This window comes from Eptatretus burgeri, chromosome 17 (genome assembly GCF_056783735.1).
Source record: "Eptatretus burgeri isolate ZD-2024b chromosome 17, Ebu_testis_v1, whole genome shotgun sequence".
Lineage (NCBI taxonomy): Eukaryota > Metazoa > Chordata > Myxini > Myxiniformes > Myxinidae > Eptatretus > Eptatretus burgeri.
The window spans coordinates 10,648,593-10,666,460 of NC_140977.1; the positions used below are offsets into that span (position 1 = coordinate 10,648,593).

At 44.0% G+C, this 17,868-nt stretch overlaps 1 protein-coding gene across 5 annotated transcripts in view; it reads right to left on the reverse strand.

Moving 5' to 3' along the window:
• Positions 1–17,868, reverse strand: part of LOC147009292 (CDK5 and ABL1 enzyme substrate 1-like) — a 43,702-nt gene continuing 25,834 nt past the window's right edge. For 2 of the 5 annotated variants that reach the window (XM_085862058.1, XM_085862056.1), the window contains 5 exons: positions 10,165–10,297; positions 6,215–6,327; positions 6,006–6,112; positions 5,192–5,399; positions 1–963 (listed from right to left, as the gene is read on the reverse strand). In XM_085862058.1, the coding sequence (XP_085718184.1) occupies positions 829–963; positions 5,192–5,399; positions 6,006–6,112; positions 6,215–6,327; positions 10,165–10,297 (696 nt within the window). In that variant the 3' untranslated portion in view covers positions 1–828. Of the gene's footprint in view, positions 964–1,199; positions 1,252–5,191; positions 5,400–6,005; positions 6,113–6,214; positions 6,328–10,164; positions 10,298–17,868 lie in introns of all 5 variants that reach the window. The other 3 variants (XM_085862059.1, XM_085862060.1, XM_085862057.1) reach the window with 3 other exon arrangements.

Here is a 17,868-nt window from a genome sequence, read left to right on the forward strand (position 1 = left end):
TAGGAAACCAAATCAAGTTTGTTTGTTTTTCTTTCAAGAATTTTCACATCAATGGAAAAACATACATGTGTGAGATGTATTTCAAATGTTTTCTATATATGACTTTAGTGCGACCCACGAAGTTATCGAACTTGCGACGAGAACTGCCACCATTGAGTTTGCTCAACTATTGCAAGGTATATATATATTTATTTATATTCACCTGTTCACAATCTTTTGCTGATTTTAAGTTAGAGGGGATGAAGAAAGAACACAGAATTCTAGGCAGGTATTCCAGACAACTACCCACATGAGGAGAGGTCCTTAAATAGCGACAAAGCAAAATAACCAATCATTTAAAATCTATTATTATTGCACTCTTCAGCATGATGAAGCACTTAACAACAACAAAAAACAAAGTAATTTGAGACACAGACACAGACAAGTCTGCAGACGCCATGGATATCAAGACCAGCTCAATGGCACGAAATTGTAAACATTCTAACACAAAATGCCTACCATGAAATCGGAGCAGTCAGAAAGCGACCGTCATCATACGCGTATATTGGAGCTTCTCGGAGCACGTAGACTCGGCGTCGTGCAGCGTGATGCAAGCAAATGTTTTGAAGTGCAATAAAAAAAAAGTCAAAAACTAAAAATCCAGCAACGCGTGAGGACATTCTGGGTATGCAAGTATCCACCGAAACATTTTCTCATGGTGAAATCAAGGCTAAGGTGCATTGCAAAGGGCTCATCGGGACCCCGGCTCAAAAAGTAACGACGTCCGAGATGGTGGAGCGAAAACCTGGATGCTTGGATCCTGGAGTGGTGACGAGCCACGAGCGGGTTTCAGCAGGTAAGGCGATGGTAATGTGGCAACACCTGATTGTCTGGGAGATGCAACCCAAACTGTAGAGCCACGAGAACTGGGAACTCGAACGCGATAAGTTCCCTGCGGTTCACACGGAATCGCTCCTCCAGCTTCTGGTGGAAGGAAAAACATGTGATGCATTCAAAATAAAGAACACTTTCGCAGCAAAACATAACAAATAAATAAAAACTCTTTCATCTTTTACTACTCTGATCACAATAATATAAAGAATAATTGTGAGGGTTTTCCATAAGATTCTCGAGCAAAGACAATAATCTGAACACTTCCTCGGTGACGATGAATTGCTTGGGCCTGTTGTTTCCCCAGCGTAAAGAGGTTGGTGGTCTACCTTGTTTCCGGTCTTGCAACCTTCTGTCCTTTCCTCACCCCTCCAAAGGTTTCTGCAGGGTGCATGCCATCTATCAGTAACCCCATTCTGGTGAAACTCCCAAAATCCAGGATCACTGCTCACCTCCACTCATTCGTTTCTCTTTTTATCCCCATCCGTGGAATCAACTTCCAAATTCTCTACACTCTCATTGTCCCACACCCTACCGCCAAGGTCGGAGATGGGTAGGGGGGATTAAAATGTGCTCCGACCGACCGACCATCTGTCCATGTACTTTTGTGTACATAATATTTCAAAAACTGTTGAACGTTCAGCTTTCATGTTGCAGACATCTATTCCTCATAACATTAGCTCAACCTGATCAGATAATGGTGGTGATTGGCTGAATTCTGAATTGTCATGGCAACAAACTCGGTAATTTGGCTTGTCTACAATATTTGTGAGGCTCTTCTTGCCTTGTTTCGCGTGTGTGTGTGTGTGTGTGTGTGTGTGTGTGTGTGTGTGTGTGTGTGTGTGTGTGTGTGTGTGTGTGTGTGTGTGTGTGTGTGTGTGTGTGTGTGTGTGTGTGTGTGTGTGTGTGTGAAAAGGTATGGGACCGAGAGTATCTGCTCATTGTTCTTCCCTCCAGGGCTTCTCAAGGGCTGTTCACCATCACCTCAGGTCATCCCCTATCCATACCCATGATCTCTTCCACCCTCATTAACCCTTCTGAAGCACATCTCTTCTTTTCCAGGTTATTGTGTTTTCTCCCCTTTCCCTCTTTTTATGCCTCCGCTGATGAAGTCGCCGGTGGCATTATGTTTTCAGGTCGTCCGTTCATCTGTACGCTCATCCATGCTTATTTTCTCTGCAACCGCTTAACCGATTGACACAAAATTTTCACCATCGGTACGACTACTCTTGTCGAATGTTTTGATGACAATTATGATGTCATAGATCACGTGGTGTGGCATGCTTTTGGAAAAAAAGGAAAAAAAATACTTTGGACCTCCAAAATCTCCTGTGGGGATCTCCAAAACCGCTCCATGAAAAAAATTGAAACTTCACACATGTGAAGTGTACTCCAATGGGAAACAAATCTGATTTTTTTTGATGATGTCATAGGTAGCTTCGTTAGGGTCAAAATTGCATACGTCGAACTCTTTATCCAATCAGTATGAAAATTTTGAATGGTCATCTCAAGCTATATTGTATGGCGGGGGAGGGGGGGAGGGGGGATTGATGACATCATCCATCACATGGTTTGGCAGCCATATTGTTTTTAACATAAAAACTGAAAAAAAAGTTTTTTGGCTGAACAGATTTTGGCGAAACTTTACAGGCATGATCATCGATCCATGAGGAACAAAAAGTTCTCCACCTATGATGTCATAGGTCACATGGTTTGGCAGCTACTTTTTTTTGAAGAATAAACCTTTAAAAATCTTATTCTCGAGAACAGCTTGACAGATTGAGGAGAAACTTCACCCACGTTCCCCAAGCCGTGGGGATACTCGGGTGTTCACGAATAATTAATAGGTCACATTGTCTGGCAGCCATATTGGATTGGACGAAAATCTTTTTAACATTCTCTCTTGAACCACTATATCAATCGACATGAAACATCACAATTATGATGTAGTTGTGATGTGGGAATATATGTTTTAAATTTCAACCTGATCGGATGCATGGTTTGGAAGCCAGAATTATTTAATACAAGCAGGGTTACCCGGCGTTGCCTGGGCATGGGTGGGAAGTAGTGGGGGGGGTAGTTGGGGTGGGGGGTACTGAGAAGTGAGAGAAGCAGGAGAACCAGCAGGGCTGGGAATGGGGCAGGCAGATTGGGGACAGGAGAACTGATGGGGTGTGGGAACTGTGTAGAGGACAGAAGAGCCAGAACACCAGGTGGTAAAAGGGTCTTCAAGGGTCTTACAGTTCTTAAGGGTCTTCAAAGTCTTAAGAGTCTTCCGGCTCTGTGGGGGTCTTAGGAGTCTTCAAGAATCTTCGGAATCTTAACTGTCTTTGGGGTCTAAGGGGTCTTTGGGGTTTTAAAGTGTCTTAATTGTGTTCAGGGAATTCAATGGTCTTACGACCCAAATTCAGGGAATTTGGGTCTTCGCGGTCTTAAGGGGTCTTATCTCCCAAGAATGTAAAAAAAAAAAAAAACGAATAAAAGGTCTGATGGTTCTTCAGGGTCTTTAAAGGCTCAGGTTGTGGATGAAAATACACTTAGGACAACCCCCAGGAAGGACTTGATCTGTGTGCGCCAAATTTGGTGGTTGTCGGCCTAGCGGTCTTTGCAAAAAAAATGCGAACAGACGGACATCCGATGAATCTTATTTATTCGATTTTGAATCTGGGTCCAGGGATTTAAATCAAACTTGGTATAAGCATGTATAATGATGTGATAATGTGGGCGGAGGCATATCTGGCGACGTTGCGATGTCAGAGTGCCCTTCTTGTTATTTTTGTTCTATTCCTTGTTTTCCATTCGTTTTTGCTGTATGTGAGCTTGGATCTAGCTTATCCACCACGTGTGTCCTCCTCCAGCTCCCCTCACCCATTCTTCCCTCCATCCATCCATCGGGACCACACTCTGTGCCGAGCGTTAGTGCTGTCTAAGCAGTCTCCTTGGCTATCTGGTACAATCCTGGACGGGTCGCCACTCCGACACAGTATACCAGCATGCTGGCACTCATTTTGCTGACCTCGGAAGGATGACAGGCAGAGTCAACCCCGCCTGGTATTAATTCAACAGCTGAGTGGGATTTGAACTCAGGATCCTAGGATCCCAAGCCCACCACCCGAACCATTAAGCCAACACCAGGCATACATTCTTCCCTCCAAGTATCCTGTTTGTCCCTCTATCCTGCTGTTGGTGTTTGTCTCCTTTCCACCATGTTTTTTCTTTTCTCGTCTTATGGTCTTCATTCTAGTTCTTTCGTAAGATTCAACTTCATGTACCAAAACAAAAAACACAACCTGTTACTTTTGACACGACACTATATAAATCCTGATGGAAATCCGCTCGCTATAATCGGCTCTCAAAGCGTATTGAACAAATCCAACTTGGTTACCTGCGGATGGTAGAACATATCCAACCCGTGGATCATGGTCGAGCCATTTCTTTGGACGCACAAGATGAACATGGATATCTGGCAGTTCCGAGTTGTGTTGATTCCTCTAATTGGTTTATCTCGTTTTGTTTTGACATTTGTCTAGTTCCATCTTTCATTTTGAAGGTGAACTACATCTGTACTGTCTCAGGTGAAGGTTGAGCTCAAAAGCATCAGCAGCAAGAAGCCAAGCTGAAAGATTTGCAAGTAATGCACAAGTGATCCCACAGGTGAAACGCAGGGGGCTCCAGGTAGTCCACTACACTAATGGCCAGAGACTCGTGTAACTATAAGCGATGGAAGAGTGGCGTTTTCCATTTACTTTTCGTCACCTATAGGAGACAATTAGTCTTAACCCCACTCCAAACAGCCACCGGTGAGTTAAAGCAGTGACGGTTGATACACCCAACTACCAAGCCGCTACGAGGTAACAGTTAGATTTCTTCCACACAAGACGCTCATCGCAATCGACTTCACAAAACGATGTAATATGGCGTCGAGCTTGAATTTGCAAACATCATGGTTTTTCTAAACAGTTTCTCGATTCGTCATCCATTTATTATTGGTGCACCCTGCTGACAGGCCGAGCGTCGGTAGTGCCGAGACAGTTTCTTGGCACGGGTTATGCTGGGTGGTTTGCTATTGCCTCCCCATTTGACAGATGGAGCAGGAATTTGGAATTTGTTCAGTGTCAGCAACGACTTGCCTACTCTTCATCGAAAAACACTGTGGGATCTTTAAAATCCACTAACAAATGCTCGCAGAGCTTATGGTCCATCCAGGGATGGCACACTGTGATGCAACTCTTTTCCTTTGAATGACCACTTAAAGTTCATAGGATAGGTGAGGAATCGAACCCAGAGCAGCCAAGGCCAAATTACCGATCGATGAACTCACGTCGATCAGGTTTTTGACTTCTGTGCGGCGAAGATCGCACATGGTTTTGGCTGCCAGGAGGAGGCAAACCCCGGCCACCAGCTTGCGGTTGGACTTCTCCAGGCGAGCCTGCAGTACGAGCTTCTCGAAGTGGACGTATGACGCAGCCAAAGCGGCCTCTTCCAAACCGCAATCATCCAAGGCGACCCTCCGCATGTCGCGTTTCAAGCTGTAAGAATCAAATTGTGATCAACAAAGGGAAGGTGGGGGTATAAAAGGTATGAGGAAGGTTTCTTTCACAGGATGAAAACTATTAACTTCTTACAATGGCATGCAGATCCTCACTTTGACTTGTACTGATACCCAGAGCTAAAAAGCAAATGTTAATCCTTAGAAACAAAAATTGTTCATCGCTAATGAGGCAAAACCCTCAGCTAATGATGCTACCTGCAGAAGAAGAGGAAAAAGAAAAAGAAGCAGCAGAAGAAACAACCCTTACACAAATTGCAAGAACATCAGAAGATAAATGACACTCCAAATGGTTCAAGGGATTTCCATCATCACGAGGTTGTGTGCTCATAAGGGAATGCCAAACGGGTTAACCTAGTTGCCGAGGCGACATTCTCTCCTTCGAGTCTCCCAAAATTATGTTGAACCCAACTTTTTTCCCCCCACAACATATTTAATTACAGAATGATTGGTTGAAAAGGTGTGTTGGTGGTGAAAAGGTGTGGTGGGGTGATTGTCCTCCCCCCACCAAGTTTTTTTTTTTTTTTCCATCAACCTGGAGAGAAAAACAATTTTACCTTTAACTGCCATTCCAGGTGTATTGTACCTGCGGATCTTGCTGAGCGTCAGGTGAATGTGAGGGAACTTTTCTCGGAAAGTCTCATTCATCCCCTTCTTCAAGTCAGCTGGGCGGACGTATTCGACCACCGTGGTCTGTGAAGTTAAACACTTAAGGCACTGCGGACAGGTGCACACGTCCAGCCGTTCCACACATCGCAAACGCGTGACAAGTAACCACCGGTGCCGTATAAGTACCATATATGACGGGAACAGCAGAACACGCTTATGACGACCGCTCAACCACTGGGGGTTATCGAGGAGGGTAGGGTCGTATTCTCCGGGTTCCAGACCCTCCAGCAACCCTGCACCTGTAAGACGTCCGACAACAACACCTGAAGGTGCGAAACTGTAAAATGTTTGTACGATATAGGAAAACAAACACCCTATGACCGAGTTCTGTTAGCAAGACGGGTTAAAGGATGTGATATAATCATTTCAGAATAAACTAATAGATTGGTAGAAGGAAGAACTCGTCTTGTTCATGAAGGCCAGTGTTGATTTGCGCGCTGCACAAGAACAAAGGACGTTGATCGAGATAAGCAGCTCCAATCCCCTCGACTTTTAACCCATAAATCTTGACCCTCCTTCTCAATCAGTCATTCTCACCCCAGGTGCTCTTTGACCACCCCACTCTGACACACACACACACACACACACACACACACACACACACACACACACACACACACACACACACACACACACACACACACACACACACACACACACACACACACACACACACACACACACACACACAACCTCGAACTCACTCCCATCTGATAATAGACCCTCGCCCCCATCCCACCTCCCTCTTGGTTTTTTTTCTATATTTTTTGTATATAAAGTCGAGACTCGTGGAAAAGCCACAACACCGAATGGATAAGGAGGCAACAGAACAAAAGGAACAGTAGACGGGGGATGGGGTGGCACCAACAGCAGGGTTGGAGGATAAAAGAGGGAGACTTGGACGAATAAGGGGATGTGGCAAGGAATAAAGGGTAGAGGAGGACACATGGGACGGACAAGATGAATACAGATGCAAACTCTCAGGAAGGAAAAATTGGAAATTAGGAAAGAGGTGGGCATGAGGAGGTGGGAGTGGTGTGAGGGTTGACGGGGGTACAAAAGATCATGGTTTTGGATTGGGGACGATGTGAGATGGTGGTGAACAGCTGTCTTGAAGAGCTGGAGGGAAGAATGAGATTGAATAGAATGTGGAAGGCAGGTGGGGGGGGGGGAATAAAAATAGAAAATAAAAAGAGGTGGGAAAAGTGGAACGAATGAGCAGAGGTAAGCAGTGGAGCAGTGATCCTGGATTTAGGTAGTTTCACCAGAAGGGGGTTGATAGTGGACCGTGTGAGCTATGCAGAAACCCGAGGGGTTGGGGGGAAGCACCGAGACAGCAGAGGGTGCAAGACCAGAAAAGAGGCAGGAGAAGACAGTGACCACCGACCTGTTTGCGTTGGGAAAGTGATACGCCCATAAACTCCACATCATCTTGGGAGATTCCAATAATCTTTTCACTCCAACAAAGGGTCAACAGCAGAAACCTCAGCTTCTCATTGCTTCCCATGGCAATTAGCATATCTCAATGAACATTCCATCGATGTCATCCATCAAAATATTGATAGACCAAGCTATGTCCAGTGACATCAACAAGTTATTGATCATTTTATCATCACACATGCAACTTTGTTTGTCGATGAGCTTGCTGCTCCGTTCATGATACTAATTAAAATTAATAATAAACTAGAGTAATTCGACTGCACGAAGTCGATGGGTATGCCTCCGCTCTCCCGCGCAAACACTTGAGTGTTGACATATTTGACCCTTGACATATTTGACCAGAATATGAAATTCTGTCCAATATTTGAGTTCGGGCGTAAACAGTAAAATTTCAGAGTTTGACCTTGACCTTTGACCCTTGACCTTTATCACATCTGGCCCAAAATCTAATCACTTAATTGCCCTGTCTTACTTTACCTTTTTACCAAGTTTGATGAAATTCTACAATTTGCTTCTTGAGTTATCGCGTAAACGAATATCCGGATGGACGAACGGACAACTCGGAAACAATTAAAGTCCAACCTAGCAAGTGGAAGTTTTAAAAAAGATGAGGTCGGGGGCGTTGGTGCAATCCCAGAAACTGACATGCTAACTCTGCGTCTTCGGTCTCTCTCAAGGACAACCTTGTCTTTCTCAAGATAATAATTTAATAAATGTTCCAAATAAGAACATGAGGGAGGTCCAAAATGTTCTATCAACGAGATACTGAAACTCGTCCAAGTTACTAAATTTTATATTATTCAATATTGTGTCCTGAGACTTCAAGATACTCGCTCCATTTGTCCTTCAAGCTGTGTGTGCCAGTAAAAGAAAAGGTTTCCAGGTTACTCTTCCAGTCATGTCGTAATTACTTAATTCAGTTTTTTTTGTCTGAAACAGCAGCCATGCAGGTGGGACTTGAAGTGCCAAAAATCGTGTAGTCGCTGGTAGCCAGGTCCAGGATGTACGGAGGGTGATCCAGCTGCAGTTATTGCAAGATGGGTGTTGTGCACAGGTGCGTTGTCCATAAAGAGTGCACAGGTGCTTTGGTCAACATCCTTCAGCATTTGTCCTTGATGGCCTGCCATTATATTTGCAGGAATACGAAGTCATATTACCCTGTAATTGTAGTTTTGTGAGGCATATAGTCACCAGCACGATTCCCTTGGCATCCCAGAAAATCATGCCTGTGATCTTGCCAGGGAGGCAGTCATCTGTTGTGCTTCCATTGAATGTTTTCCCAATTTTGTTTCAGGCAACAAATGGTGATGGCACATTTCATCACCAGTTACCATAAGAGCGATAGGTTTGAGTAGGTCCACATTGAACAGATTGAGAAGCCCACATTTAGATGACAGCCATTGCACTGTCGATGGTCAGTGCTGGGGTTTCAAGTGATCCACCTTGCTGAGATGTTGAACAAGCCCAAATATTTGTGTACAATGGAGAAAAATACTGTCTCGAGATAGTTTGACAAGCTTAGCACAGAGATACTCAAGGATATAAGCCTCAACCTGGTCAAGAGTTTGTGGGTTGGTCACATCCACCAGCCATCAGGACCCCGTCATTTTCAAGCAACTCGCGTCCGTGCCAAACGTCAGCTGCCCATCAGGCTACACCTTTGCTAAACACGTCCACCCAGTGTTTATGATTTTAATTTGGAGTGGGGCTGGCAGAATGGCCGAGGCCCAAGGGGTACGCACACTCACCTGTAAACCGTCTAGCCTGGGTTGGAATCCCAAACACGCTATGAACAGCCTACCTGGTGTTTCACAGGCAGGGTGATTTATCAATGTGTGTGCCATCCCTCGGATGGACGTTAAACAGGCGTCCCGTCCACTGGCATTAGTTGGTGGACAAACGGTGCCCTTCGATAGGAGTAAGCAAGTTATCGCTGACACCGTGAAAAAAAAAATTACAAGTTCCTGCCCTGACATCCTGAGTCGGAGTTGGTGACCCGACCAGGAATGTAGCCGAGTAACTGCTTCGGCAGCACCAACGCTCTGCATCGGGCATGGTCGATGATGAAGATGATCGATGGAGGAGAGGAGTAAACACCTTACTTGTATAACAATTTGAAGACACCTTGATGCTAAATTTCAGTAAGATCAACGATTGTACAATACAGCAAATTTCCCAAATATACTCTCAAACAACAAGCAATGTTAAAAATGTTGTTATTATTTTGTATGCAGCACGTGGCTGCTGGTTGCATCATTGCCAGGAGCGTGACTGTGCCGCCGATACAGCCCTTCCAGTAAGCTGGTACTCATTTTGCCGACTTTGAAAGTAAGACAGGTTGAGTCAACCCACCTGGTGTGATTTAACAGCACGACGGGGGCTCAAACTCAAGACGCAAAGATCTTAAGGCAGCCACCTTAGCCAACACCAGGCTTGTCAGATTATTTCAATCAATGGAATAAATGAAACACGCATCCAAGCAAGTTTTAAAAAAAAAAGCAATAAACTGTGGCTCTTGGATGCCAATGGATACCTTGATCCCACAACTGTTCAATGCCCCTCACATGATCCAACAGTCACACTCAACACGCCTATTCTTTGTGCCTTTCCCACACTTTCTCCCGAAAATTACCAACCCGTTTCTGTCAGTGGAGGGTTCACCCTGGTTCCCATGTCGAGCGTTGCGAGACGTTGGAGTGTACGAGGGCCCGTTTGCATCGAGCATGGCGGCAGGTAGGCTGGAGACAGGAGCTGGGCGTAAGAAACAGTCTGTGCACGAGGGACGGGGTTCCAGCATTAGAAAAAGGAAATGCAGTGGAAGTCATACGACAGAATATATCAACTCCAAAATAAAGTGGCAAGAAATCCCGATCTGTCAATTTTACTGGTTTGTTTAATTAATTAATTAAATGAATGCGGTAAACTAGAAAGCATCCCAAAATGCGGACAGAAAGCCTGTCCGCATCTGCTTTGCACAGTGCAGTACTCGAAATGAACTTGACTGAAACAACAGCTTAAGAAAAAATATATATATATATATTTTTTATTCATTGGTGTTCTCCACATTCTCAAAATAAAGGTTTGTTGAAGATTTGATAACAAAAGCTGAATTGGAAAAGAAGTTATTGCCTGGACAGACACACTGAAGCTCAATCTGTAATGATAAATGTTAATGTGTGTCAGTCAGTGTATCTCCTCCATAACTCTAAAACCATTAAACCTCGTGGGCCAAAACTTTGCTTGCCTACCAACGGAACTCCGAGGAAGTGCATGAATGAAAATTGGGTGTTTGGGTCAATTAAAACCCCCCTTTTGAACATAATTAACGGCCTTATTTAATTACCTCCTTTATCATGCCTATCCTCAGACACCTCGCTCTCCCTCGATGGGGTATTAAGTCAGCATTTTTCTTTTGGCCTGCTTGACAACGCCTTGACTGGAAACAGGCCGCAATGGTTTTTTGTTTTTTTCCACTTTCTTCACTTACATCATCGAATGCCTGATCATCAAACCGGCGAACGGATGGATACATTGCAATGCTTACAAACAGCCGGAGATGCTAGCATTCGTGGCTTTATTTCATTTCCGCACATGCCATAACCTCCAGAATCTCTGAACCTCAGCCGAACTTCAAAATGTAAACTCCGGAATTAAACTTATCAGCAATGCTGACTGCTAAAAAATAAAGGGGTAACACCCCTGGGCACTCACCTGGTAGCGGCTGGATAAGATAACCAGGGAACCATTGGTAGGCATGGATGACCCACAAAATATGTAACAGAGAAGAAAGTAAATACCGATGGATTTTTTTTCTTAAAGCTGTGAACAAATTTTGGTACATCACGGGTGATAAAAGTTGTGGTCAAGGTTCATCGAAATCGTGCGTGTTGTTTCAAAGTAGAAAGCAAATACATATTTTGGGGGGCAATCCCCCCCCCTCAGACCCCAATGATTTTATGTCATGAACAATCTTTGGTACATCATGAATGATGAAGGTTGGAGCCAAGTTTATACCTGACGTTGGCTTAATGGTTAGGGTGGTGGGCTTGCATTGCTGGGATCCTGAGTTCATATCCCACTCTGCTGTGAATCAATACCAGGTGGGGTTGACTCTGCCTGTCATCCTTCTGAGGTCGGCAAAATGAGTGCCAGCTTGCCGGTATCCTGTGTCTGAGTGGCGACCCGTCCAGGATTGTGCCCACGAGCCAAGGAGACTGCTTCGGCAGCACCAACGCTCTGCAGAGAGTATGATCTTGATGGATGGTAGTGAAGTTTCATTGGAATTGTACGTGTCGTTTCAGAGAACAAAGCAAATACCGGAAGATATTTTGGGGGGCAACCCCCCCATACACCCCATTTAGAGCTTCATTTTTCTAATGTTATGAACAAACTTTTGTACATCATGGGTGATGAAGGTTCTGATAAAGTTTCATCTGAATTGTGTGTAGTTTCTCAGAAGAAAACAAATACCTTATTTATTTATTTTGGGGGGGGGGGGCAACCCCCCGTAAACTCTCTCCACAGACCCCTTCAGACCGCAATTTTTTAAATGCCGTGAACAAACTTTGGTAAATACGCAGTGATGAATGTTGTGGTAAAGTTTCATCGAAATCGTATGTATAGTTTCAGATAAGAAGTTGCAAATATTTGTGGATGGACGGGGTCTCGTTCTGTGTCTCTGTCTCCTGTCCCATCCTTAATATTCCCATCAATGAAGCAACTGGTTGTATTTGCTCATGGTAAATAAAGAAACATGGAAGCGATTGATAAAATGGGGCATCTTGTGCTTGGCGCGCTATCATTATATAACCATTATCATCGGTTACCGTTACCTAATCCTAAGAGGTGGACATTACGGGTGGGCTCAATTTGATACGAGTCAAAAAGATTCATCTCTCTTTCCAAGTGGAGGGAATGTGAGAGAGGAGGAGGGGTGAGGTGAGGTGAGAGTGGAGGACCAGCCAGTGAGGCGAGAGTAGGGGGCAGAAGAGTGGAAGGGGTGGGGGAGTGGGGGTGGGGGGGGAGGAAGAGTGGAGAGTGGAGAGTGGAGAGTGGAGAGTGGAGAGTGGAGAGTGGAGAGTGGAGAGTGGAGAGTGGAGAGTGGAGAGTGGAGAGTGGAGAGTGGAGTAAGAGTAAGAGTAAGAGTAAGAGTAAGTCAGTAAGTAAGTAAGAGAGTAAGTAAGAGAGTAAGTAAGAGAGTAAGAGAGTAAGAGAGTAAGAGAGTAAGAGAGTAAGAGAGTAAGTAAGAGAGTAAGCCAGTACCCTTCGGTAAGTAAGAGAGTAAGAGAGTAAGAGAGTAAGAGAGTAAGAGAGTCGAGAGTCGGAGAGTAGGAGAGTAGGAGAGTAAGAGAGTAAGAGAGTAAGAGAGTAAGAGAGTAAGAGAGTAAGAGAGTAAGAGAGTAAGAGAGTAAGAGAGTAAGAGAGTAAGAGAGTAAGAGAGTAAGAGAGTAAGAGAGTAAGAGAGTAAGAGAGTAAGAGAGTAAGAGAGTAAGAGAGTAAGAGAGTAAGAGAGTAAGAGAGTAAGAGAGTAAGTTAGAGAGAAAGATAGTAAGAGAGTAAGAGAGTAAGAGAGTAAGAGAGTAAGAGAGTAAGAGAGTAAGAGAGTAAGTAAGAGAGTAAGAGAGTAAGAGAGTAAGAGAGTAAGAGAGTAAGAGAGTAAGAGAGTAAGAGAGTAAGAGAGTAAGAGAGTAAGAGAGTAAGAGAGTAAGTTAGAGAGTAAGAGAGTAAGAGAGTAAGAGAGTAAGAGAGTAAGAGAGTAAGAGAGTAAGAGAGTAAGAGAGTAAGAGAGTAAGAGAGTAGGAGAGTAGGAGAGTAAGAGAGTAAGAGAGTAAGAGAGTAAGAGAGTAAGAGAGTAAGAGAGTAAGAGAGTAAGAGAGTAAGAGAGTAAGAGAGTAAGAGAGTAAGAGAGTAAGAGAGTAAGAGAGTAAGAGAGTAAGAGAGTAAGAGAGTAAGAGAGTAAGAGAGGAAGAGAGTAAGAGAGTAAGAGAGTAAGAGAGTAAGAGAGTAAGAGAGTAAGAGAGTAAGAGAGTAAGAGAGTAAGAGAGTAAGAGAGTAAGAGAGTAAGAGAGTAAGAGAGTAAGAGAGTAAGAGAGTAAGAGAGTAAGAGAGTAAGAGAGTAAGAGAGTAAGAGAGTAAGAGAGTAAGAGAGTAAGAGAGTAAGAGAGTAAGAGAGTAAGAGAGTAAGAGAGTAAGAGAGTAAGAGAGTAAGAGAGTAAGAGAGTAAGAGAGTAAGAGAGTAAGAGAGTAAGAGAGTAAGAGAGTAAGAGAGTAAGAGAGTAAGAGAGTAAGAGAGTAAGAGAGTAAGAGAGTAAGAGAGTAAGAGAGTAAGAGAGTAAGAGAGTAAGAGAGTAAGAGAGTAAGAGAGTAAGAGAGTAAGAGAGTAAGAGAGTAAGAGAGTAAGAGAGTAAGAGAGTAAGAGAGTAAGAGAGTAAGAGAGTAAGAGAGTAAGAGAGTAAGAGAGTAAGAGAGTAAGTAAGAGAGTAAGTAAGTAAGAGAGTAAGTAAGAGAGTAAGAGAGTAAGAGAGTAAGAGAGTAAGAGAGTAAGAGAGTAAGAGAGTAAGAGAGTAAGAGAGTAAGAGAGTAAGAGAGTAAGAGAGTAAGAGAGTAAGAGAGAGAGAGAGTAAGAGAGTAAGAGAGAGAGAGAGAGAGAGAGAGAGAGAGAGAGAGAGAGAGAGAGAGAGAGAGAGAATGTATGCAGTCATATGTGGTTTGTAATACGTTTCTTATTCAAACATTAACGTTATCAAAACAAGAAGTTACAGCAGAAGCCCTGAACACTTTTGGTCTTTTTCCCTGCCGAGAAATAAACAGTTTACAGGGAGGGGGCCTCCGTGTAATCAACTTTCCCCCAAGCAGCCACATTCCCAGAACTTGTCTCCAAGGTGAAAATTAATTTTTGCAGTTGCCATGCTTAATAAGGACTATTTATCGTTACAACTTTGCCCTTAAACAACTTTGACTCAATTCTAATTATTTTCTCCATAATTATCAAAATAAAAGGTTTGTTGAGACAGGTTTGTTTGTTGGTTTGTTGAAAATAAAGGTTTGGTGAGACAAAAGCTCGAATGGTAAAAATGTTATGGTCTTGACACAGACAGACAGACACAGTAGTGATTACAAAACATCGTCTCCCACTGCTGGGGGGGGGGGAGGGGAGAAGGGCTAATAACAAGAGACTTCGTTGATTCATTCCATTCCTCTTTACCTATAGGTCCTGTATATCGATCTGAAAGATGCAGGGAGATAATGGAGCTCTTTACATCAAGCGAGAGAGGAATAATTGGGATTTTGTTCACCTTCCCCATTCCTGAAGCGACGGCAGAGGCCATTGTATCTGTCTATACGTCATTGAACGTGTGTGCAGTCGGCACACAGATATACTTTTGCATAGATCTTCATTCTAAGATCTAATGTGATCCATATACTTCAATCCATACATTGGGACCATACTCTGTGCAGAGCATAGGTGCTGCCGAAGCAGTCTACTTGGCTATTGGGTCTCCACTCCGACACAGTATACCAGCAAGCTGGCACTCATTTTGCTGACCTCGGAAGGTTGACAGGCAGAGTCAACCCCACCTGGTATTAAGTCAACAGCTAAGTGGGATTTGAACTCAGGATCCTTGGATCCCAAGCCCACTACCCTAACCATAAGTCAATACCAGGCATATCCATATACTGAGGCAGGACTCCACCTTATTAAAAGTTCAGTGTTGTTTTTGTTTCATGTATGTATTTATTTATTTCATTCGTTAATGACACTTGCACAAATAATAAATGCTCAATCACCCCCCACTCCATTAACTCCGCCATTTCCGGACCTTGGAACCACCTCAGCACATTTATCAGACGGCTGCTCTTCTCTTACCCTCCGAGAAGTTGGAGCTTCCCACGATCATGTGTTGTCTCAAAATGTATCTGTCATCCAGTTCCCTACTGCTCCAATACCAATCTTCTCCCCACTCTCATTTAGCAACTGTACGAGTCCTTATGCACGTGTGTGGGGAAAAAAAATATCCAAACAATAGTGCCAAAGCTAAGCCAATTGTAACCCTTCGAGAAAGGTATGCTGAAAAAATGTGTGGCTTTTGTTATTTTAACGAAAGCAAGACCATTTCAGTTTCATTTTGGGGGTTAAACCCTTGTTTTGTTTTGGGTAGCCAGAGGGTAGGAGTGGGAGAGATCTCCACAGGGTATTACCAAGATCCACAACCCAAATGAGGGTAATGTGTGATGGTCATGTGGATTTTCACGTTTCGATAAACACCAGGTCCTGCCTTCACGTTTTCGCCTGCACAGCTTTATCAGCAGGGCGATGACAGCTACAATATAATTTGTGAAAACAAGTTTAAGCTGAAGGACACATTTAATGCAAGGATGTAAAAAAGGACAAATATCTTGATTGTTGGAGACAAATATGTTGATGCAGCAGAACACAAACAGCTTTCTTCATTATTAAGTTTACAAAGTATGCCTTCGGGCTGGCAGGATGACCGAGCGGTACACACAATCACCCCTAAGCTGTCTAGCCTGGGATTGAATCCCAACCCAGCTGTGAACATCTACCCTGGTGCTTCGCAGGCAGGGCGATTCATCAATGTGTGCACCGTCCCTCGGATGGATGATAAACTGGGCGTCCTGTCTGCAGACATTAAAGATCCCACGGTGTCCTTTGCGAAGAATAGGTGAGCTATCGCTGGCACCTTGAACAAATTACAAATTTCTGCACACTCGTATAGGTCTGAGCGGCGACCTCGTTTTGTTCATGTATGTAGATCCATTATGTCCGAACGCGTACTTGCATGAATACCTAATATGTAGATCTCTGCTTCACCCGTTTTCCACCCCCCAGCCCCAATATATGGTACATACAAACCCATAACACCAAGTCCGAGTCATCACATCATTTTCTTGTTATTCCAAGATGTCACGGTGACACGACTGCAAGTCTTAGCCCTTCAGATGTGAAGATGGAACTCGAGACTTTATTCAGATGCAATGGTATTGCGGTATCGAGCCATTTAGATGACGTTTGAGGGAAAGACACGCACCTGCATTGGGTTTCCAAGTCGAAAGGCTTCTGGGGTGAGGGAATAATTTAGGGAAAGGAAATTGGGGAAACTCAACGTATGACTTTGTGAAAATAAAGAAACTGACGCGAACGAGTCAACGGATGCCTGCGCCCGTGTTCGATGCCAACCCTCCATTACATTTGATCGCAATTAAAGGTCACATGATAAATTGTACGTTGGCATCCATGTGGAGGAGGAAATTTTTCCTCATTAAATGCCCCAGTGCGGTGAGGTAGGCTGTGACGTCGCTGGTACCCAGAGTGCCCCGAGAAGTGACGGCACTTCCCCCAAGCTCAGTAGCTGTGTTTGTCTCGTCTAACAATCCTGTGTTGTCTCATGCATTCATCTGTCTGTCCATGTGTGCGAGTGTATGTGTGTATGTGTGTATGTGTGTATGTGTGTATGTGTGTATGTGTGTATGTGTGTATGTGTGTATGTGTGTATGTGTGTATGTGTGTATGTGTGTATGTGTGTATGTGTGTATGTGTGTATGTGTGTATGTGTGTATGTGTGTATGTGTGTATGTGTGTATGTGTGTATGTGTGTATGTGTGTATGTGTGTATGTGTGTATGTGTGAGTGAGTGAGTGAGTGAGTGAGAGCGTGCGAGCGTGCGAGCGTGCGAGCGTGCGAGCGTGCGTGTGGCAGTTCCACTGTGAGCCTTAGATCCTGTGAATAAATAAATAAATAAATAAATAAGAGGCAAAACAAGGTCACACGAGAGAGAAGAACGAGAGACATCAGATTCTTCTAACTGGAGTAATGGTCAACAGGATGATTTTTCAAAGGGCCCGTGACCTTTGACCCGTTTAACCTAAAATTGAATCAGTTCATCTTTGTATTACTGTACATACTTGTGCCAACTTTGGTTTAAATCACTGCAGTGGTTCACGAGTTATCGTCGTAATTAAAACCGTAATAAAAAAAAAAACACAACGCACAGCAAGGGGGGCATGAGACAAGAGGAGCGGGAGTGGGAAGGACAAAACAGTGGGGAACAGAGACATTAGGAGATCTGTGGAAGGGAGAGGGATGGGACGGGAAACTTGGGGTATACAAGATGGACATTACAGGGACTTTCAGGAAGGAAAGCAGGGAATTTGAAGGAGGTGGGCTTGGGTGGATTATCGGGGGTAGAAAAGATCGAGGATTTGGATGGGGGATGATAAGAGGTGGTGGTGAACAGCTGTTTTGAAGGCCTGGAGGGAAGAATGGGAATGGATAGAGTGAGGGAGTTTATTCCAAAGGCGGGAAAAAAAAAGAGGAATGA